The following is a 22,922-nucleotide window of genomic DNA, read 5'->3' on the forward strand; positions in this document are numbered from 1 at the left end:
ACTTTGTCCTATTTAAGTGATTTCTTGATCGTGAACAGGTGTGGCAGCTATGTTTTACCAGAGGGTGGGGGAGGGGGGTTACGAAATGTTGTGTTACCATATTAACTATAGAGTTAACACAAAAGATTAAGGCTGCTTGTCCACCGATTTTATTGGATCTCAATGTGATGTCTAGCTTTTGAGGATCTTTTGGTCTACTTCACTTTTTCATTCAGGTTCTATTAAGTGATTTCTTGATTACGAACAGGTGTGGGAATAATCAAGTTTGGATGTGGCCGGAAAATTTACTCAGGTGTGATAAATGAGAGTTATGTTATGTTTTCACATTGAAGGGGGGGGGGGGGGGGGGGGGGGGGGGGGGGGGGGGGGGGGGGCAAAATGTTTTGTTACCGTAACAACTATAGAGTTAACAAAAAAGATTAAGGCTGCTTGTCCACCGATTTTCTTGGATCTTGGCGTGATGTTTAGCTTTTGAGGATCATTTGGTCTACTTCACTTTGTCCTATTTAAGTGATTTCTTAATCATGAACAGGTGTGGCAGCTATGTTTTACCAGAGCGTGGGGGAGGGGGGTTACGAAATGTTGTGTTACCATATTAACTATAGAGTTAACACAAAAGATTAAGGCTGCTTGTGCGCTAATTTTCTTGGATCTCGACGTGATGTCTAGCTTTTGAGGATCTTTTGGTCTACTTCACTGTTTCATTCAGGATCTATTAAGTGATTTCTTGATTGCGAGCAGGTGTTGGAGTAATCAGGCCTGGGTGTGGCTGTAAAATTGAAATCAGGTGTAATAAATTAGAGTTATGTTATACTTTTACATGGGGGGTACAAAATGTTGTGTTGCCATAGCAACTATACAATTGACACAAAAGATTAAAGCCGCAGTCAATGCACTTTTCACCCCATAGACATTTCACTCAAATGAATGCGACTGCGGCAGACTGGAAACGCAAGCTGTGCAACAAGTTTCACACGTCGCTGCGTTTGAAAGTTTAAGCTTGGTGAACTCTGACCTGTGAAATCGCATCGCATGATTGCGTTAGATCCAATAGAGGATCAAAACCTGACCTCTGTACAGAAATGTAAAATATGGAGCAATCGTTCGATTTTATTAATGTCTAATGATAGTTTTATCCTGGCCCTTTTCGCATGCACCATATGACAGAACTTCGCTAGCTTAAGGCTGCCTGTCCACCGAAGCATTTTATCTTGAGCTGAGCTGAACTGTTTCAGTTGTTGTCAATGGTAGCGGAGTGTTTGTTTGAGCGCCTGCAGCGTAGCAAGGCATTTTATCATCAGCGATGGGCACTGTTTTCAGCTGTTGCAAGTTTGCAAAATATAGCGCCCATCAGTGTCACTTTTCAGCTAGCCGTCCAATTACAGTGGAGGAGGGGCGGGACAATACCACACAGCTGCCAACAAGTAATCTGTTAACGATTTTCAACTTGTAACGGTACAGCGGGAATACTCTGTTTCATAGCAACCGACTGAAATAAAAACGCTTCGGTGGACACGCAGCTCAACTCAAGTACTCAATACTTAGTAGCATGGCTCCAGAACACTTTAGTATTTAGTAATACTATAGTATTTTTTATGTGGGTTGGCATGTATGTTGTTTGTTTATGAACGATAGCACCCTGATAGCACAAGTACATCTCCGATATGTATTTCAAAGTGTGTTTAGTCTTAAAATACAAAGATCGAATGAAAGTTTTTAAAAGGTCTGTTTTACAAACATTATTTTTCACGCTGGAAAGATATATTTTAAACATCTATATCATAGATTAAGATGTGCAAATACTCTAAAAAACCAAAGTGCAATGTGCAATCAAGAATAATCCTACTGTATTGTCTATAGTTGCTCTGTAGGAATGCAAATAAACCAGAAATTGGTGGAAGCACCTCGAAATAAGCGGCGTTGTCTAATTTCGCAGTGTGTTTCTCGCCCGCCAGAGCTGTATTTCTAAACAGAGCTGCTCTCTGGGTTTATAAATAGGCAGCATGAGCTCTGGCTGTGTCCCTGGGATGAGATTTGCTGTCCTCCGGGCCGTGCAGATCGCCATTACTTATGCCTGACAAGCTTAGCCTGTGATGTGGCTGCGCCGGCCTGTCTGAGTGACATTAGGCCACTGCTGTTTGCACTGCAGAGTTGGAAATGTTTGAGAAAGCCTGTCCCGGGGTCAGAATGGAGCAAAGGAATGCAAAAAAAATGAAAAACGCTGAACCGTCCACTTAAACTGACCTCCCGGCTCTTGGGATTTTACAGGAGTAGACTGATATCATTTTATATTTGAGAAAGCAGTTCACACGGAAAGAGAAACACATAATGAGGGACAGACTGTTTGGTCTGAAACTGAAAATCTTAGTGAAGTTTCACAAACTAATTTCGAGAGGAGCACGTGATATAATTGACTGCAGCTGGCCACTCATCTACATGCATTAGTTAGCCAATCAGATTGATCCAACTCACTATAAGTAGCCTAGCTAGAACTACTTCCTTATCTTCGTTTTTCCGAAGAAACCCCCCATCCACCCCTTCTCCTCCTTTCCTCATTTACCACGGGGAGCTCTCGAGAACCACCTGATCTCGTACTCCCCTCACATGCTCTATGGACCAGGCGGGAGCCCAGTAATTATCCAATCAGAGTGATCGTAGTTTACTATAAATGGATCATTTTCTTCCTACTGTTCTATCTTCATTTGGAAGAATCCCCCCTTCCACCCCATCTCCTCCTTTTTCCCCCCTTTTCTAAAGGGGGAGCTCTCGAGACCTACCTGATCTCGGATCTCCTGATATGCTTATCGACTGAGCGGGAGCCCTGGGCTCAAATATCTCCGAGCTCAGGGTTCTCTCCCGGGACAGCATGCCAAACCTGCTTTATACGCCAAGCATATCTAAGTGGGAACTCTTGAAACTATAATTAATGATATAATATGCGATAACTTCACAAACACATGTTGAGAACACAGCTGTTTGTCAAAGTTGGCATCATATGACCCATCGATAGGTTCATTAACCTCAGTTATGGTTCATTATTATAGTAGTTTTCTCCAAACAAGTTTTATACAAGATGGTTGACAGCAATAGCCATGTGCTAAGTACCCCAGGCATATCTGTGCATATTTAAAATCCCAATCAAGCCAAAATGTATTTGAAGTATGTCTTTGGAGTTGATAATATAAATATATAAATACCCGGATGATGCATTTATTCAAGCATTAAAGATAAGTGAGGAATGATGGACACTTCACGCACTGAAACGCCGCTGCTTTGCTAACGTAGTGGAAGGGGCGGAGCTTTTGGGCACTGATGTTGGATTATTTATTTAGGATAGTGAATGTGAAATTCTCCTACGAGAGTGATTATAGCGCCTCCCGATGGTGAATGCGGTTATACTCATGGCAGGTATTATTTGGTAGTTTGGTCATTTATTTCACTGATTTGGCAACCGTCAAACGTCATCTGGGAACGGTTTGAAGTTCCACTTAGTAAAAAATTGTTAATGTTCCATTAGGGACAACACTACATTCATATACTATGCTGTTGAGTGTGTAAGTCAGGGGTCTCAAACTCGCGACCCACTGGACGATGGTTTGTGGCCCCCGCCTTAATTTGAAAGTTTAATGTTAGTGCGGCCCGCGAGTTTAACATGGATGGCACTTTACAGTGCTGTGTGCGGAGCTGAATGAACCCACCAATCACTGTGGGGTATATGGCTCTCAGGGGCGGGACATCGGCTGGACTTGACGCAGACAGAGAAACATTTCTCAGTGAAAGTTACAGCAGCGTGGCCATGGAGTGTTTTCTCCTGTGCCAGCTGGCTGCCTCGTTTCTATTGGGTACATGCGGACATTCGTCCCTGCGCACTTCATTCACAACACTTCAAAAAAAGTTTTAAAATTGCTGCCCAGCAGGACATTATCCATAGAGAATTGTAAAATCAGTGCTTAATTTGAGCAGGATCTTGTTCCGGGAAATGTCAGATATTCGTGTTTTGCTTTCCGGTATTTATTTTTATTGATTCGGCATTAACTTGTGCGCTGTGAATACCTGCATGTATGTGTGTGTGTGTTTGTGAGCTGATTGTGTGTGCGCACACGCATGACGGTCGTCACTATGTGCAAGTTGAAGCACAATTCACGTTTATATATTGATCCTCAGTGTTTTCAACCAATCATCTTTCTTACGTTTACAATCACTCTCATTGGTTGGTGGTTATTGTTTCGTGCGCAGTGAGCAGTGAAAAATAATGGCATAGTGGCCTGCCTAAATAATATCTGTATTTTTAAAATAGCAAAGAGGCAGTCAAGCTTATTTTCATTTCTTTAATACCGCAAGTAAATCTGATAATGAGGCTGATCGAGCGAGATCTCGAGAAGCTGGAACTGCGACCCTGGATGTGAATTGCATGATACAGTAGCAAAGCGAGTCAAGTCAGTCAAAGCACATGACGGAGGAGCAAACTGTGGGCTCTCTCTCTCTCTCACTCACTCTCTCTCTCTCTCTCAGACAAAATAAATCAGAGTGATGCATACAATAATAAAAGAAAAGGAATAAAAGAAAAGTAATGAACCCAATGCAGCCTAATGTAATCGTCTGCAGTGACATATCCACACCTGTCCATCGACAATAAGAGTCCCTATAATGGACCTGTTATAAGGTCGCACCGTTATTTGTGGGTCACTTGCATCGCGCTACTTGCATTGTATTTTTACTACCTCAAACAGTAAACATTACATATATTTCTATATGATGTAAAAGTAGTCAAAACAAATGACAACAACACAGTGCTGCTTTTTTTTAACAACAGCAAAGCAGATATCAGTAAATCTAATTATTATTATTATTATTATTACTATTTATGAATTATTTTCTTATTAATTTTGTATATTTTGTTCATTTTATTTTGTGTTAAAAAATTCCAATCTTCTCAAATCTCTTTATTTAGATTTTTTAACATGAAGTAAGATGAAAAAATAAACAAATTAGAAATTAATAATTAATAATATACAGTAATTAATTTCTTGAGGAAAACCTGATGCTGCCCAGCCTCACCCAGACTCGGCCTTCAGCGGCCCTCAGGTAAGTTGAGTTTGAGACCCCTGGTGTAAGTGCAGAAGTACACAGTGCATAAGGGTAAAGGGACTTTAATTATAATCATAAACACAAAACAACAGTTTCCATATGGAGCTCCTTTATGGGACTCGCTCAATCGGGCTCGCAGCTCTCAGCACCCCCCACACCATACCTGCCAACACTGCCGTTTTCCCAGGAGCCTCCCGTATTTCAAACCCATCTCCTGTATTGTTCTGTTTCCCGGAAAACTCCCGGAATTCCATTCCCCGCCACCCCCCACTCCTCAGCTTTTTGGTACAGTCCACATCCAGGGTAAGGCGGAGCTTGTCGTACAGATCAGCTAGCGAACCACTGAGCTAAACCCTTCCCTAAACCCAACCAATAGTGTTTTCAAAAGCAGACATAAGAGAAAAGTACACTAATATAAACTCTCAACTGTAAAGATGCGGTTACACTGGGCTTTTCCTCCCATAGACCTCCATTCATACACACACGAATGCGTCAGACCGGTAACGCAGGGTCATGCGTTAAATTTCGCAGTTCGCTGCGGTGCAAAGTTCAAGCTTGGTGAACTCTGACCTGCGAAATTGCATCACTTGACAGCGTGAGACCAATCGAAGATCAAAATAGCACCTCTCTGGGCAGAAATTTAAAACATGGAGCAATCGCTCGCTTTTTTTAATGTCTAATAATCTTATTTAATCCCGCCCCTTTTCGCAGCGCCGTACGACAGAATTTCGCACACACAAAGCCCGGTGTGGCCGCAGCTTTAGAAGCAGAAAAAATTATAGACAGAGGCAAACTCCCCTATGTCAGACATTCCAACTCTCCCGGAAGTTGAAAAGTGGGGGGTGGGGGTTTTGCAACGTATCTACAGCGCAATTTCCGGGAGGCTCTCATTCGTTGCTGGCAGTCTCTATGCATTTGCGGGAGACTCCCGGATGCCAGCAAACGAATGAGAACCTCCTGGAAATCGCGCTGTGTTTCTTACAGAGTTTGCGCTGCACGTCGTTATATTTTTTAAGCGGTCCGCATCAGCCACGGCAAGGGTTCTGCAACAGTGCGAAGGCTGCGGCGGACCATAAACGTGTTCTTGACACAGAAGTATAAATCAGACTTTAGAGACTTAACCCTAAAGGTCAATCAGGTGTAGAGCTCACCAAGCATCATGTAATATGAGATTACCTTTAAGGTAGTAGGGCTTCTTTAGGCCGTCGTGGTGCAGACGCACCTTCCGCTCCTCTGCATATCTGTGCCTCAAAGCATCTTCATGCAAATGCAGTCTGTCTCTCCTGACTGCTTCAGACGCCATCTTTTCCCTCAAAGCTTTGGTCCGCTCTGTTTCCAGTGCTATGGCCTTCTCCAGTAGTGACAGGTTGCCTTTGGTCATGTCGAAAACATCCTCAGAGCGGTCCGAGGTGACGGAAGTGGTGTCTTCATCGCAGTCCTGGAAGCCCTTGTGGTCTGCGGCGCAGCTGGAGAAAGTCTTGGATCGCGGGCTGAGCTGCTCTTCCAGCTTCATCAGGTTCACCATGTCGGAGTAATTCCTCTCCAGGACACGACACTCGTCAGGACTCTGATGCTGATGATGCTGCTGCTGCTGCTGGGTCTCTTGATAAATATGAAGAGCCTGCTGGAAGGGATGCATGTGATTAACTGGCAAACCGTTAACTGACCACAAGACTTTGTTTCCTTATTAATTGGTAACACCATTGCTAAAGTGTGACTATTTGTAGGTAAAAACCAAAGAGATTCATGAAACTATCATATTAGCATTCATATTGATTTTTAAAATGTTTTATTAGTTTATAACTAGGGCCAGACAGAATCTGTGGACGTTTTTTGCTATTTCTACGCAGAATTTTGGTAAAAATCTGTGGATTTCAGTGGAATTATTTATATTATTTTATTCTGCGCACTGGATCTTTGTTGTACTGACAAAACTATTGGACAGCACCCAATTTTGTCATAGGACAACCTTCTTTTCAGTCACTTCAAATGTTGACTGTAGATATCTTGGCTAAAACTAAAGGCTACATTTGTCCTGTCAGTGAAATTGGATGTCTAACAGCAGTCCAAAAATAGACTAGTCATCAAATACACAAGATTGAATGATCTACTTACTGTCAATCTGTCTATTTACTAAAATGGGGTTCAGTCTATAGACATGAGCAAGTACTTGACAACCAAAACAATGACGGCAGCTACATGAGCGCATGTGTGCAGATGTTTTTGTCGCCACCTGCTGGCCTGGCATAAAGAATACACTTTTGGATCCATGTGAACGAGAACAGAATTAACAGTGTTACTGTACAGATAACTTTTAAAAAAGGTTATATTTTGTTATTGTGTGAACAGACCCTCGGAGTATTCATTCTCTTGCTATTGTGCCAGTTCTAAACAGTGCACATATCAACTTTCCTCTTAGTGATTTTTCATACACAATTCTGTGCATTTGATTCTGTCAAGGTTGGCAGCACGGTGGCGCAGTGGATAGAACAATCGTCTCACAGCAAGAAGGTCGCTGGTTTGAGCCCCGGCAGGGTCAGTTGGCATTTCTGTGTGGAGTTTGCATGTTCTCCCCATGTTTGCGTGGGCTTCCTCCGGGTGCTCCGGTTTCCCCCACTTGTCCAAAAACATGTGGCTTGGGTGAATTGGGTAAGCTAAGTTATCCATAGTGTATGTGTGTGAATGATTGTGTGTGGATGTTTCCCAGTTATGGTTGCAGCTGGAAGGGCATCCGCTGTGTACAACATATGATGGATAAGTTGGCGGTTCATTCCACTGTGGCGACCCCAGATTAATAAAGGGACTAAGCCGAAAAGAAAATGAATGAATGATTCTGTCAACTGTAAGCTAAAAAATAAAAATGGCGTCTGAAACTTGTTTAGTAGTCAGTTTGACGTCAAAGTTTTCATCAAAGTTACTTTTAAAAATGACAAAATATGTGCTTCAGACTATATTTTTGCGAAACATAAATGGCGTTGCTCCGGGAACGTGTCATTTTACATTTCAGATGACAAATCCACTAGAGGGCGCTACATGTCTACATTTTTGTGATTCTGAAATACATTACTAAAATATATTACAGATGAACACCCGTCTTGTACACATCCAGGGTAAGGCGGAGCTTGTCGTACAGATCAGCTAGTGAACCACTGAGCTAAAACCTTCCCTAAACCTAACCAATAGTGTTTTCAAAAGCAGACGTAGGAGAAAAGTACACTACCACCACATAGTGTACCTTGATTTTACATCTCTTTTGTGGAAACGTGCTACATTGGACTTGAACCAGAGCGCTCTGCAGCACAAGTATTTGAAGGTTTTAACACCATTTGAAGGTTGACCATATGGAGAGATATAGGTGATGCAAACATATTAAATATAGACACTGTTAAGTGTTTTGTGGTGTGTATTTGCTGTTGTGCAAAGAACTGCATGAATGTACTCCTTTATTTGTCGAATGTATGCTTAAGTACGTTTTCGTGGTTTCACAAACATGCAGGCTGAAGCTAGGGGTGTGACGATAACCGCATCACCGCCGTACCGCCATAATGAGATGTCAACCACGGTGATGTGGTTATTACCGTCATCACCACCCATTTTAGTTTATTATTTATTTTTGCTTGTGAATCTATCAGTATTGTATATAAAAACAGAATAAACTAAATAAAAGGAATAAAAAGCCTGCCCTGAGTATTTTCCTCTTAAATTACAAATTTAGATTACAAAACGAAAACACTGAATCCTTTTTAATAACCAACATCTATTTTAAGCTTATTTAAATAAAGCAGGCATACTAACGCAAATCAATATATATTCATTTAGATTTTTTATTTATATATTTATATATATATTATATATATATGCGCGGTTAACCGACATACCGCATGATTTCTTGCTTCATCACCGCGGTAACAGAAAATCCGTTACCGTCACAGCCCTAGCTGAAGCACATATTTCCAATAGTTGAGTTTCTGTGTTGCTCAGATCTTAAAATTCAGAGTTTTTTCTCTGAATTCTTAACATTTACACAGCGAAATGTTGACTTTTTGGGATTTAGAGTTTAAATCTCACAGTTACAGTACCTCCAATTACCCCAAATAACTCAAATCACATAATATAAACTCTCAATTGTAAAGCTGCGGTCACACTGGGCTTTTCCTCCCATAGACTTTCATTCATACACACACAAATGCGTCAGACCGGAAACGCAGGGTCATGCGTTAAAGTTCGCAGTTCGCTGCGGTGCAAAGTTCAAGCTTGGTGAACTCTGACCTGCGTAATCGCATCACTTGACAGCGTGAGACTAATCGAGGATCAAAATAGCACCTCTCTGGGCAGCAATTTAAAACATGGAGCAATCGTTCGCTTTTTTTTATGTCTAATAATCAAATTTAATCCCGCCCCTTTTCGCAGCGCCGCACGACAGAATTTCGCACACATAAAGCCCGGTGTGACCGTAGCTTTAGAAGTAGAAAAAATTATAGACAGAGGCAAACTCCCCTATGTCAGACATTCCAACTCTCCCGGAAGTTGAAAAGTGGGGGGTGGGGGTTTTGCAACGTATCTACAGCGCGATTTCCAGGAGGCTCACATTTGTTTGCTGGCAGTCTCTATGCATTTGCGGGAGACTCCCGAATGCCAGCAAACGAATGAGAACCTCCTGGAAATCGCGCTGTAGATACGTCGCAAAACCCCCACCCCCCACTTTTCAGATATGTCGCTCTCCCCCCCTCAAATATCTTGACACACCCCCCCCCCTTCAAATATGTTGCGCCCCAACTTTTCCAACCTCCCGCAAATCATCTCTGTCTCCCCTGGAAATGACTTTTCCCAAGTTGGGATGTCTGCTATGTCATCCATTCTGATCTACATTAACATGATGTGAACGTCCTGTGTTAACTTGCTATTTCTGTCAGGAAAATGTCGAACAACATCCATACCTGCTGGTTATTGTTGAGATGCTCGATTGGCTTGGTCTCGCTTAGCTTGCGTGCCAAGTCAAAGCACTGGTTGCGAAGACACTCCAAACTGCTGAGACAGACCTCCTCGTCACTCTTCTCCACCGTCTGACCATTAGCAGAGGGTTTACCACAGTGTCCACTAAGTCCATTACCCGTGGACCCATTTCCGTTAGTGTTGCCACAGTCTGTATTCTCACTCCCGTCCTCCTGATAGTGATTCTCGTGGAGGTTTTCTGAGAGCGAGACTCCGTGACCCTGCGCCAGGAGCTTTAGAGAGTCCACAGTCTCCCGCACCACATCACTGTTCACGTCCAGACTCAGCTCCCCTTTCTTTGAGCCCTCCTCATCCTCTTCGTCCTCTTCATCTTCGTCGTCCTCCTCATCCTCCTCCTCGTCCTCCTCTGCGCTGTTCGAAGAGTTGCTGTTCATCTCAGACTCGGTCATGGCCAGGTAAGCAGCATCTTCTGCAATCTTGCCCAGGTTAAGCAGAGATTTGGCCACCAGTTCGTCATAGTTGTCATATTCATCATTGTTGTTGTTGTCCTTCTCCATGGACGGGCTTTGTCTACTGGGGCTGCAGTTCATATGGTCACTTTCTGTGAAGGAGAAATATTTTTAATAAAATGTGACCAATCGAATCAAACAGAGCAGGCTATACGGTTGATTAGCTTGTAAAATGCAGGACTATAAAAATATCCATATGAATGCTTTTCTCAGATTGTGATATATTGTAATTACCACAGTAAAAAAAATCTTTTTACTTAATAATTCGATGCAATGCACTCATCGTGTAGACAAATGTGTTTATATTTAATCCACTCATTCACTTTCCTTCTGCTTTGTCCCAGATTTATCAGGGGTGATCACGGCGGAATGAACCACCAATTACTCTGGCTTATGTTTTATGTGGCAGATGTTCTTCTAGCCACAACCCAGCACTGAGAGCTCACTTATTCATGAACCACCAGTCATGAAACACCCATCCAGTGATTCTATCATCATTTCCTTAACTCCACTTAATCCAAACCTGTTCGAGTTTTTAATTTTTTGCTTAACACAAGGAAGATTTACTGAATAATGCTGGAAAAGCAGGTTTAATGTTATGAGAAGGTTTCAAGGTTGGATGAGTGAGGTTGGGGTGCAGGTTGTGGTTTTGCTTTAAGGATTGGTTAAAAGGCGCCACAACCTCAAACTTGACCCAAAACCTATCCAACCCTTAAACCTAATTATAACATTAAACCTGTCCTTAACCATAACCAACCTTATATATATATACATTATTTTTTCAGGGTTTTCACCTTAGACAGGACAGTAGAGAGTACTGACAGGAAAGCATGGGGAGCAGAGAAAGGGGATGGATCGGCATAGGACCACGAGGCAGAATTGAACTCAGAGTATCAGAGTGCATGTGTCAACACACTAACCACTACACCACTGGCGCCGACAACCTTAACCAACCTTAACCTGCCCACTAACCTTAACCAAACATTAACCTTTCCATCCAACTATACCTGTACCAAATCTTAACTGACCCTTTACCAAATAAACCACTCTCCCTGTACCAAAATGTGTCCAAGTCTTAACCCAACAATACTGCTAACCCTATTTCTAACCTTATCCAACTCCTAACTCATCAGTACCACTAAACCCGTCTCTAAACATGTCTGACTCTTAGCTCACCAGTAGCACTAAACCTGTCCCCAAACTTATCCAACTATAAATCTACCCTTACCACTAAACTGCCCCCCAAACTTTAACCTTTCCATTCAACTAAACCTGTCCTTAATTTTAACCAACTCTTCACCTATTAAACCAATTAAACTGTGCCAAAACTCATCCAACTCCTAACCAAAAAAATACCACTAAACCTGTCTATCCAATTATTAGTGTTGAGATTATCAGCTGAAGAACCCACATAACCCACTATAGGGCATTCCAGCTATCCATACACTCGACTGTAGAAAGGATACAGCTGAGACCAGGCGTTAATGGCAATTATTTATATTATTCATTAAATTACCTATTAATTGTATTTTGTTAATGTCTATAGCCAGTCCAGCCCAACTCCAAACTTATCCCTCACAGTAATGTAAAAACATTAACTCAAAAGAGAATAATTTATATTGTTCAATAAATTCACTGAGCACGGTGGCTCACACCTCAGTCTACATTTAAAAATAAAAAATACATTGCTCCAAGTACATTCCTTTACATGTTTTAGATGAAACATGCACTAGAGGGCGCTATTTGTCTGCATTTTTGCAAATCTGAGACATGTTACTTTGGGTGCATTTTGTATTGCATTTCAGATAAATGTTCTTCTTTTACACGTTCAGGAGAAGGTGGAGTTTGTCGTACAGATCAGCTAGTGAACCACTGAGCTAAACCATTTGCTAAACCCAACCGATAGTGTTTTCAGAAGCAGACGAAAGCGGAATAATGCCCTGCAGCCATGTAGATATTCCTTGATTTTACATTGCTTTTATCTCTTTTATGGAAGCATGTTTCACCGGACTCGAACTTGAGCGCTCTGCAGCACAACACAGTAAAAGTTAGAAAAAGTTGACCAGAAAAGCCAGAAAAGTTGACCATTCAGAGATAATTGTTCACCTTACGTAAATAACAATGGGTGCTAGCAAAATAAACATCGCAAATTAAGATTTGCACACAGACTTTAAAGTTCTATAAAGCTGCACAAGGTGTTATAAGACCCTGAGATTGTGAAGCTTTGAGGGTGGTGCCAGTGCCGGACGCTCACCTTCAGCAGTGTGTGTGTGTTTGTGTGTGTGTGTGTGTTTGGAGGAACTGTGCACTTCGATAGGCTGTTTTTAGCCTGATACTGAGACCAGACTGAAGGTCACCACAAAATCATCCAACTGCACCTCGAATTACGGTGACCTTCTTCCAAAGATGCCAAACTGCCAAATTACCTCCTCCACCCCTCTGGAGGCTGAAACACTCACTTCACATTCAGCTCTGCTTCTGTTTCTAAACCCAAAAATAAAACTTGATCCCAGTCATTCAACACTATAAAACCCCTGTATTGCACTTGATTTGTGCATTTCTAAGGCTCTCTGAAAAAACTACAGCAAAAACCTGTTGAACACGATCTACTGTATTCATCCATTCATTCATTGCAACTGTGTTAAAACCCCTCATAGCACCCGCTTAGAGCACTTTAGCAACTGCCTAGCAATGCCTTAGCAACTACCATGCAATCACTCAGAACAGCCTAGCAACCACCCACTCTACCCTACTCTAACAACCTCCTACAATACCCTAGCAGCTACCTAGCAGCCCCATTGCATTCATTCAAACTAACTTAGCAAGTGCTTACACCAACCCAGGGTCATTTTGATTACGTACCCCTGTATACATTTCTGGAGAGCGCCAAATATGTCCCAGGAGCTATGTTTGTTTGCAGTTTTTGTTTTCACGTATCCACCAGAGGCCGCTGTGTACGCTTTGTGAGATCTCAAATTTCTCTTGCGAGTGCCATTTGCGCCTGCTGTTCGTGCGTAAATCCACCTGAGGTCGCTGTCGACTGACTGAGGGATGCCTCATTCACACTAGCAGCGACTTCGTAGCTGTCGATCGCTCTGGGTGGTGATCTACTACAAATGCAAGTCTGTGTAGGTCTGCAGCATGGAGAATAAAACTGGCCTCTGAGCAAGCTGAAAGAAGATCACGTGAGCTCTACCAGTGCTCCTATTGGCTGTCACTCAAGAAAGTCGCTCTTCATTTTCAAAAAGTTGAAGTGAAACTTTGTCAAATCGCTCGACATGCCCGCCTGGTTGCGAACGGTCGCTGTCGCTCGCGTATACGGAGGTAGCCAGAGGTCGCTTACTCTCCGTTGTCTCTTTGCCGCTGCGAGTCGCTCATAGTGTGAATGAGGCTTGACCTAGCGGCAACCTTCCACTCTCCCTCGTGAAGCCAATACGGAAGTAACTGAAATTCATTGACTCGCTTTATTGATATAGTGTACAACCAGCCACATGTGGTCAGAACACAAACGAATCGCAGGTAATGAAGTATTAAGCATTGCTCCCAAAGAAAAGCTCATCTAAGCAGGTGTTTGTAGCTCCACTGACTCTCCGCCTCTTTGCCCTTATTTGGTCACCCCTGGTGGGTGCGATGACTTGTCAACAAAAAGACGACGGTTGGCCACGCCTACTTGTAGCTTCATTTACGCTCTTTAGAAACCTATGTGTGACGCCACGGATACTACATCCATATCTTTTACAGTCTGTGGGCTTGACTGACCAACCGATCACCCAACACACCCCTTCCCTAAACCCAACCGACAGTGTTTTCCAGAAAAAGAAAAGCCCTCTTGGCTGCCTGATTTTAACCACGTTTTCAGATTTTAATATCTCTGTTATTTACTTGTTTATTTTATTTTTTGGCTTTTGTTTTTGTCTTGCCTGCTTTCTGGAACCGTTATTTACCAGACTCAAACCTTGTCATCATGGTCAACTCCGCTCTGTGCCACAAATCCTCTGACGTATGCAACGAGCCACTGGACAAACTGGTAACAGCGGGAAAGCCGTCCATACAGAGGTAACCGGTCAGTTGGTAAGTGTGAAAAGGAATGGCATCACACCGCCCCCTAGCATTCGTTTAAAAAACAAAATGCAGCCATACTGCTGCGTTCAGTGATTTACATGTTAAGTCAATGCAAAGATACGAATACAAATCGTGCGGGGCGATACGTGCGAATGGTGCGGCGCAAATTGAGCGTTTTGCGCGTTAACCAATCAGGAGCTTGCTCATGTGGGGGCGTGATTATGACGTAGCGCCAGTTGTTGTTGTCCCGGGGGGAAATCCTCCTGCCTACGCCAACAACAGTTCATCAAACTAGGCTCGCCTCAGTAAAAAGCACAGCTGAAAGCTTCCATCATCCAGGTTAAGTTTCTGGAGGAGTTTATAAGCTCACAGAGCTGGGTCTACCTTATAAACACAGTGACTCTCTCAATAAAATCCATGTTAGCCATTTAGCAACGAAGCTAGAGTCACCGGGCAGACAGAAGTGAATTTGACGCGCGAATGAAGCGGATTTTGACAAGCGAATGAAGCGAGTACACTCAGTGTTTTGAGTACACTCAAATGTTCACGCGTTCTATTTACACACGAATACTATTTACGCTGAACACAGCATACGAAATGTGTATAGGGCTACGTTTTCAGAATGAGCCTACGTTGGCTTAAGCTGTAAACTAGAATACCCTAGTAGCCACCTAGCAACCATTTAATATAGGTGTTTTTGATTGACTAAATTGGCCATAGTGTGTGAATAGGAGACTGTGTGTGTTTCTCAGCACTGGGGGCTGTACTCTTAGTGTTGGGTCGCAGCTGCAAGGGCATTTGCTGAGTAACTGAAAGTTCATTCCGCTGTGGCGACTCTTGATAAAGCAGAGAATCAGGGAATATGCTGAAGAAAAGTGAGTGATTTTATTCTGTTTTATATCAAGTGGGATGCCCTTTACTCTAACTGTAACAATGCCCACTGTATAATTATGGTAGTTTTCCAGGAGAAATAAAAATAGATGATATTTGTGCCCTCACCTATTTCATGAATCTGCTCCTCCTCCTCCTCTTCGTCCTCCTCCTCTACCTCGTCCTCTTCTTCCTCATACTCCCCATCTCTTTCCACTGTTCCTTCCTCTTCCTCGTCCTCCACCACTTCCTCTTCCTCCTCCAGCACTTCCTCTTCCTCCTGCTCCACCTCTTCCTCTTCTCCATTAATCACTTCCACCTCCTCCTGTTCATACTGCTCTTCATTGTCTGTATACTCCTCTTCCTCGTCCTCATCTTCGTGCATCTCCTCTATTTTGTGCGTCGTGTAGCATTTCTGGTCCACCACTGTGAGGAAGACCTTCCTTTTGGCCGCGGGCTCCAGGGCGTGAGTCTCCAGGGGTTTCCTCTTCTTGGCCACAGGACAGCCATACACACTGGACAGGGAGAGATAAGGAAAAGACAATTAACTAGCTGGATGGAGATTTGGAGCGTTTAGTACAGTCCAGCGCACTCCAGACTAGGGTGCATCATTCATGCCACACAGGCTAACGGAGCTCTGAACTGGGACAAATATAGCAGGCTGCGTGCCAAATCATTTATGGATTACACAAGTGGAACAATCAATAGGCATTAGTCAAGCAAGACACCACGGCTATGTCCGAAATCGCCTACTGTTCGAGTATGTACTACATTTGAATTTCAATTTACTACATGATCATACTTTCTATACAGTAAGAACAGGGTTTAATTTGTGCCGGAACAAGCCGGATCCTGATCCGACACCTCTGAAATCTCATTTTACCGATCCCCCCTCATGGTTCTTCACTTTATTCCATGACACCATCCAACCCCCACCCCCGCTCTTCACTTTCGTCCACACCAAAATCCCCCTCTATCCCGGTTTTCGCTTTCATCCACAACACCTCTCTCTCTTCTGGTATCATATCGGACCCGTTCCCCCGATCTGTTCCGGGACCTCACAATTTACTAATTAAGCACTGAGTATGAATGCGAGTAGATTGAATGGATTTGGGACATACTACATCAGGCATTTGTCATTATCATATGACCTACCCAAGTCAGTTGCGTTGCTTGACCCACATTCATGAATTATCTAGCATTGCATTATGGGCCGCCTCGTCTCCTCAGCTGATTCCGGCTGATTAGCTGCTGAACTCGCCATATACATGGTATATTTGTTTTGTTTTATGTGGCTTTACACAGTCAGTTTCTTTTTTGGAATTGTTTCGCACAATAATCAGATGATATGGCATGCTGTGTGCACTTAATGTGCTCACAAACCATTCACCTGGCCTCCATTTCCCAGGTGATTGAAATTATATACTTATAGCCTTGCATTTCCTAACACAGACTATATATTTTAAGTTTTTTGAAGTTATTAGCGTTTTCCTCCTGTAGAAAAACATCATAAGAACAATGCTTAGTCGCTCAATGTAATAAAACAGTGTTTTTAAAAGTCTAAACACTTTATTGATATAGTGTACAACCAAGCACATGTGGTCAGAACACAAACGAGTCGCAGGTAATAAAATATTAAGCATTTCTCCCAAAGAAAACTCTGTCTAAGCAAAATGCTAGCAGGCGTCTGTAGTTCCACTCCCGCTCCGCCTTTTTGCACTTGTCGGTATCTCCTGATTGGTGCGATGACGCATGGACAAAATGGCGATGGTTGGCCACGCCTACTTGTAGCTTCTTTTGCGTTCTTCAGAAACATATGGGTGACGTCACGGATACTACGTCCATATCTTTTACAGTCTATTGATTAGACATCCTGTGGTGCGAATTCGGCGTTTTGTGCGTTCGGCGCACTTCAGACTGCAACAGAAAGTTGGAGCAAACATCTAACAAACAAAGCATTGGAACAAACAGAAAACCAAGCAGCTTCCAATGATGGAGGTTAATTCAAAGATGACGGCCGCTGGACGTGACCGAATTATGATCTGCGTCAAATCGATAAATTATGTCATTTAACTCTTTCCCTGCTGTTGATAAGCGAAAACGCTTCCTTACCATGACGAGTTTTACAGCAATCCGTGTTTTAGGTATATTACTGTAGGGGAAGCCCTAACGCATGTCCTGAGTGAGGTACATGCTGTCAGATGCTCTGACATGTTTTTGGACGGTGGGAGGAAACCGAGGAACCCGGGGGAAACCCACGTGAGCACGGGGAGAACGTGTAAACTCCACACAGAAATGTCTGCTGGTTTGTTAAAGCCTGGAACCAAAAACATTCTTGCTGTGTGGCAACAGTGATAAGCACTGAGCCACTGTGTCACCCATCTAGGAAAAAGGAGGAGTAGGGGTGGAAGGGGGGATTCTTCAAAACGAAGATAGCAGTGGTACGTAACCCAGGGTATTTGTAGTAGCTTAGGAGTTGTCTGATTGGTGCATTGAGAATTGGATAATGTGGATCCAGCTGTTAGCAATCATAAGCACGTGATCCTCTCGAAATTAGTTTATAAATAAACTTCACTTAGAATCAACCTATTGTACTAGTGAAATTTTAATGGCACTGTATGTTAATAAGAAGCAGGTAAATTGGAGAGCTTGTGCACACATATTTATTTATATGATCAGCTCCTTTCTGAACAGCTGCTATTTGTTTTGTTTTTTTTCAGAGAAATCATATTCATCTAAATGTCACTTGTACAGCATCTGGATTTTATCCTACTTCTAATCAGAGAATAAAAAAACACCTCTGGCGAAAGTATAACACGACACAGAATCACATTCTGTCTACTGTATGTTGCGTGTGCACACACACACACACACACCTTGCAGCTGTGAGATTAAGAGTTGATTAATTGCATTTCATGCCTTCAGCCAATATATATATATATATATTTTCTAGATCCTGCCAGCAGCAGAAGCAGGTGATTTTATCATCCAATAATCAGTGTATTGATCCAGCATTGAGACAAGCAGACATGAATCCTTTTCATTTCGGCCAGTGAGAGTGAGTAACAATCCATTCTTCAACCCAGCACACGGTCACATTCAGCCTGCAAATTTGCTTTCCTCTATTAAATGTGACATGCAAATATGTTTGAAAAGCCTGTTACAAGATGGATTTCCTTTTTGCCCCTTCTCTACAATAAATGTGTCCTGCGTATGAATGCATATGTGCTGAATCAGGGCTGGCCGATTAATCGAATTGAAATCACAAATGAAATCGAGCATATCGGCAATTGTCCTACATACCTATGTCAGGATTCTGCCACTTCTGTCCGGTCAATTCTTGCTTTGGTGGCAGAGTTTAGACACTAGTCCTGTCTTGTCTTGTATGTTGTGCTCGGCTCGAGTTTTCTCAGGACGAGCACTGCTATCCTGTTCTTGTCTGTCTTCATCTTTTGTATGAGCGCCGTCTCAGGCTGTGTGCGCTCCCGCTTGATGAGATGCGCACTCTTGTCCTGGTGTTTGTGTTTATTCTGTCTGCAGCGCGCCGTTTGATTCTCAGCACATGACTTGTGTTGTTTCTTTGTGTCATGTGCTCCTGTCTATTGTCTAGTTCCTGGAGATAGTCCTTCCTGCAAAGTTCAGCTCCAACCCTGATCAATCACACCCGAACCAATTAATTAGGAGCTGAACAGCACTTGATAATTACAGGCAGGTGTGTTTGATATGGGTTGCAACTGAAATCTGCAGGAAGGTCGATCTCCAGGAACAGGGTTGGTCACGCCTGGTCTAGTCCCATCTCCTTGTTAACCCATTATTAGTTTATTCAGTTCAGCTGTTTGTTTGTGAATTATTTCTCCTTTTTAGTCTCCTCATGTCTGCTGTCCTGTGCCAGGTTGTCAGTTGTCATACACATGGCTTCAGGCGTCGTTGATCGTGTGTCTTATCCAGTCTTGCCTTGTCGTGCCATACCTTGTCCAGCCCTGATCCCTGCCAGCCCTGCCCAGCCAAGTCTGTTTGCCTGTTTGTGTTCTATTTGTTTTTCCCAGCCTGATCTCACGAGAAAACGTAAGTATTTTACGTTTTGGTAGTTTAGTGGCTAATTCGTATGAATTCGTACGAAATTGTACGATTTTAAAAAGGAGGCGTGGCACCTAACCCCACCCCTAAACCCAACCGTCATTGGGGGATGAGCAAATCGTACTAAATCGTACGAATTAGATTGTACGAATTCATACGAATTAGCCACTAAATAAAAAAAATATGAGTTGCGGTGAGATTGTGTTGGTTTTTCCCCTTTGAGGTGTTTTTTTGTTGACCTTTTGTTTTATTTTTACTATTAATAAACCATCTTCTGTTGCACTTGAGTCCTCGCTCTCTCATCCTTCCTGACATCCGTGACAATCTATTTCTAAGAAATCTCCTCCAAAAGCCAGAGGGCGCTCTCGCGGAAACTGACAAACCTGTCCACATACACATGAAGAAACCCTGGAAAGAGATTGGGCTAGTCTTGATTGGCCATTGGACTAGTTTTGATATGCCATCGGGGTACTTTTGTTCTACTTTGGGCTAGTCTTAATTGGTCATTGGACTAGTTTTGATATGCTATTGAGCTAGTTTTGATCAGGAACGGGCTAGTTTTAATTGGCCATTGTTTTTTCAGTCATTGGGCTAGTTTTGATTGGCCATTATGATAGTTTAGACTAGACTTGATTAGTTGTGATATTTTAGATTGAACATTGGGCTAGTTCTGATATGCAAATCAAGACTTGTTTTGATTGGGATTGGGCTAGTTTTAAATGGTCATTGGGATAGTTTGGGCTAGTTTTGATTAGTCATAGTGATATTTTTGATTGGACATTTGGATAGTTTGGGCTAGTTTTGATTGGTCATTGGGATTAGTTTTGGGCTAGTTTTGTTTAAGATTTGGCTAGTTTTGAATAGTCATTGGGCTAGATTTGAGATTGGACATTGGCCTAGTTTTGATTGGCTATTGGGCTAGTTTTGATATGCTAGTGGGTTAGTTTTAATCAGGATTGGCCATTGTGCTAGTTTTGATATGCTATTGGGCTAGTTTAGATCAGGATTGGGCTAGTTTTTATTGGCCATTGGGCTATTTTTGATTGGCCAGTGAGATAGCTTAGGCTACTTTTAGATTGGTCATTGAGCTAGTTTTGCTTGAGATTGGGGCTAGTTTCTGGCTAGATTTAATGGGGCATTGGGCTAGATTTGGGACATTTTTGATCAGGCTTTGGGCCTTTGATTGACCTATGGGATAGATTAGATTTTTTTCCCCAAAAACCTGGCAACCCTGCCACATATTTTTCAGAGTCTCTTGACATGCAGTGCTTCTCAGCTCTAAATGAAGCAGTGTCTATCTCTGCCGCCCAGCTGACTGGCAGCTTCCATCTCCCAGAATGTAAGTTCATTGGGCTGACCCCTCCATCGGAGCACTATTTCATCTGGGAGATCCTGACCGGCAGCTCATTCCAGGCCTGACACCGCGCATGGCTCCCCAGCTCTCCAGAGATGACTCCTCCACGCCGTGATCAATAGTGCTTGCGACCAAACATTGCAAAAGCACATTAAAATGCCACTCATCCTGTCTGATGGCCCTCCAAATAAATCAGGTGGTGTTCCTGCAGGCCTGGAGCAGTGACCAACTGTCTCATCGCATTCGTGTCCGTCAATCCAGCACGATTTCTGCACATGAGGATCTCAGAGACGCACTGAAGCGACGGAGAGCTAAACTGACAGAGCTATAATGAACGCTGCCGCATGTATTCATGAACAAAGGCAATCAATACTGGATGAAATGTCATATTTCTTATAACACTGGTGTCAGGAATACTTGACTGCCATCATTCTGCTGTCGATTATGTAAGGCATAATGTACAGTCAGCTGCTTATTATTGCAGCACAATCCCTTAGCATGGCTTGGCTGTGATTATCACCCTGTTGAGGTTTATTTAGCAGTAAATATGTCTGCCATACACAGTGCTGAAATACAGAAGGACGTGTTTTCAAGATGAAGTTCAAACGTCTCTCTCTGGACAAGTGAGAAGGTCTTATAAAGTGCTTTAAATGTACAATTGAGGAAATCCTGACTTGCTTCCTTCTATAGTTATGGGAAAATTTTTGTCAATATTTAGGAAATACTGTCAATTGCTTCCTCCCACAGTTCATGTATAAATGCAATCAATTTCATATAATCTATCGATTTTTTTTGTTTGTTCGTTTTTTTTTGTTCTTTCATTCATTCATTCATTCATTCATTCATTCATTCATTCATTCATTCATTCATTCATTTGTTCGTTCATTCGAGAAAATATTAGATATAAGAAGATATTTAAATATAAAATTGAGGAAATCCGGACTCTTGCTTTCTTTCTACAGGTCATGATTAAATTTATTCAATATAATATAATCGATCATTTTTTTCATTCATTCATTCATTCATTCATTCATTCATTTGTTCGTTCATTCGAGAAAATATTAGATATAAGAAGATTATATATTATATTATATATATATTATATATATAAGAAGAAAATTGAGGAAATCCGGACTCTTGCTTCCTTTCTACAGGTCATGATTAAATTTATTCAATATAATATAATCGATCATTTTTTTCATTCATTCATTCATTCATTTATTCTTCCCTAAACCCAACCGTCATTGGGGGATGAGCAAATCATACTAAATTGTACAAATTAGATCGTACGAATTCACACGAATTAGCCACTAAATCAAAAAGTTACGAATTGCCGTGAGATAGTGTTGGTCAGTCATATAAATTTTTTATATTATTGAGATGTATACATCACATGTGAATAAAAAAAACAAGTTCTATTGATCTATACTTTGTATAAGACAATATGTAGGACAAAATACAACTAAGGCTAAAAGAAAATCTAAATATTGAGAAAAATCACCTCAAAAACTTAGTTTTGATATATTTACAGTAGCAAATCTACAAAATCTATCATGTAACATGGTATTTTCTTAATATTCTTCTCGTTTTTGGTATAAAAGAAAAATCAATCATTTTGACCATACCATATATTTTTAGATAATGCCTGTGGAGATGGATTTGAAGTCTGAATTATTAGCCCTCCATATGTTTTTCCCTAATTTCTGTTTAACGGATAAACACATTTCTAAACATAATAGGGTTAATAACAGCTAAGAACAGGAAACTGAGGCTACAATTCACACAGGCTCACCAAAATTGGACAATTGAAGATTGGAGAAACGTTGCCTGGTCTGATGAGTCTCCATTTCTGCTGCCACATTCGGATGCTCGGCTCAGAATTTGGCCTCAACAACATGAAAGCATGGATCCATCCTGCCTTGTATCAACAGTTCAGGCTGGTGGTGGTGGTGGTGTAATGGAGTAGGGGGAGATTTTCTTGGTACACTTTGGGTCCATTAGGACCAATT

General features: G+C 42.1%; 1 protein-coding gene across 2 annotated transcripts in view; it reads right to left on the reverse strand.

Moving 5' to 3' along the window:
• The window catches only part of myt1lb (myelin transcription factor 1-like, b), a 150,014-nt gene that overhangs the window by 49,555 nt on the left and 77,537 nt on the right, over window positions 1-22,922 (reverse strand). Inside the window, exons 4-6 of one of the 2 annotated variants that reach the window (XM_056477169.1) lie at window positions 15,612-15,997; window positions 10,026-10,642; window positions 6,265-6,709 (exon numbers count right to left, since the gene is read on the reverse strand). In XM_056477169.1, the coding sequence (XP_056333144.1) occupies window positions 6,265-6,709; window positions 10,026-10,642; window positions 15,612-15,997 (1,448 nt within the window). Of the gene's footprint in view, window positions 1-6,264; window positions 6,713-10,025; window positions 10,643-15,611; window positions 15,998-22,922 lie in introns of both variants that reach the window. The other variant, XM_056477168.1, reaches the window with a different exon arrangement.

This window comes from Danio aesculapii, chromosome 17 (genome assembly GCF_903798145.1).
Source record: "Danio aesculapii chromosome 17, fDanAes4.1, whole genome shotgun sequence".
In the NCBI taxonomy this organism is placed as follows: domain Eukaryota; kingdom Metazoa; phylum Chordata; class Actinopteri; order Cypriniformes; family Danionidae; genus Danio; species Danio aesculapii.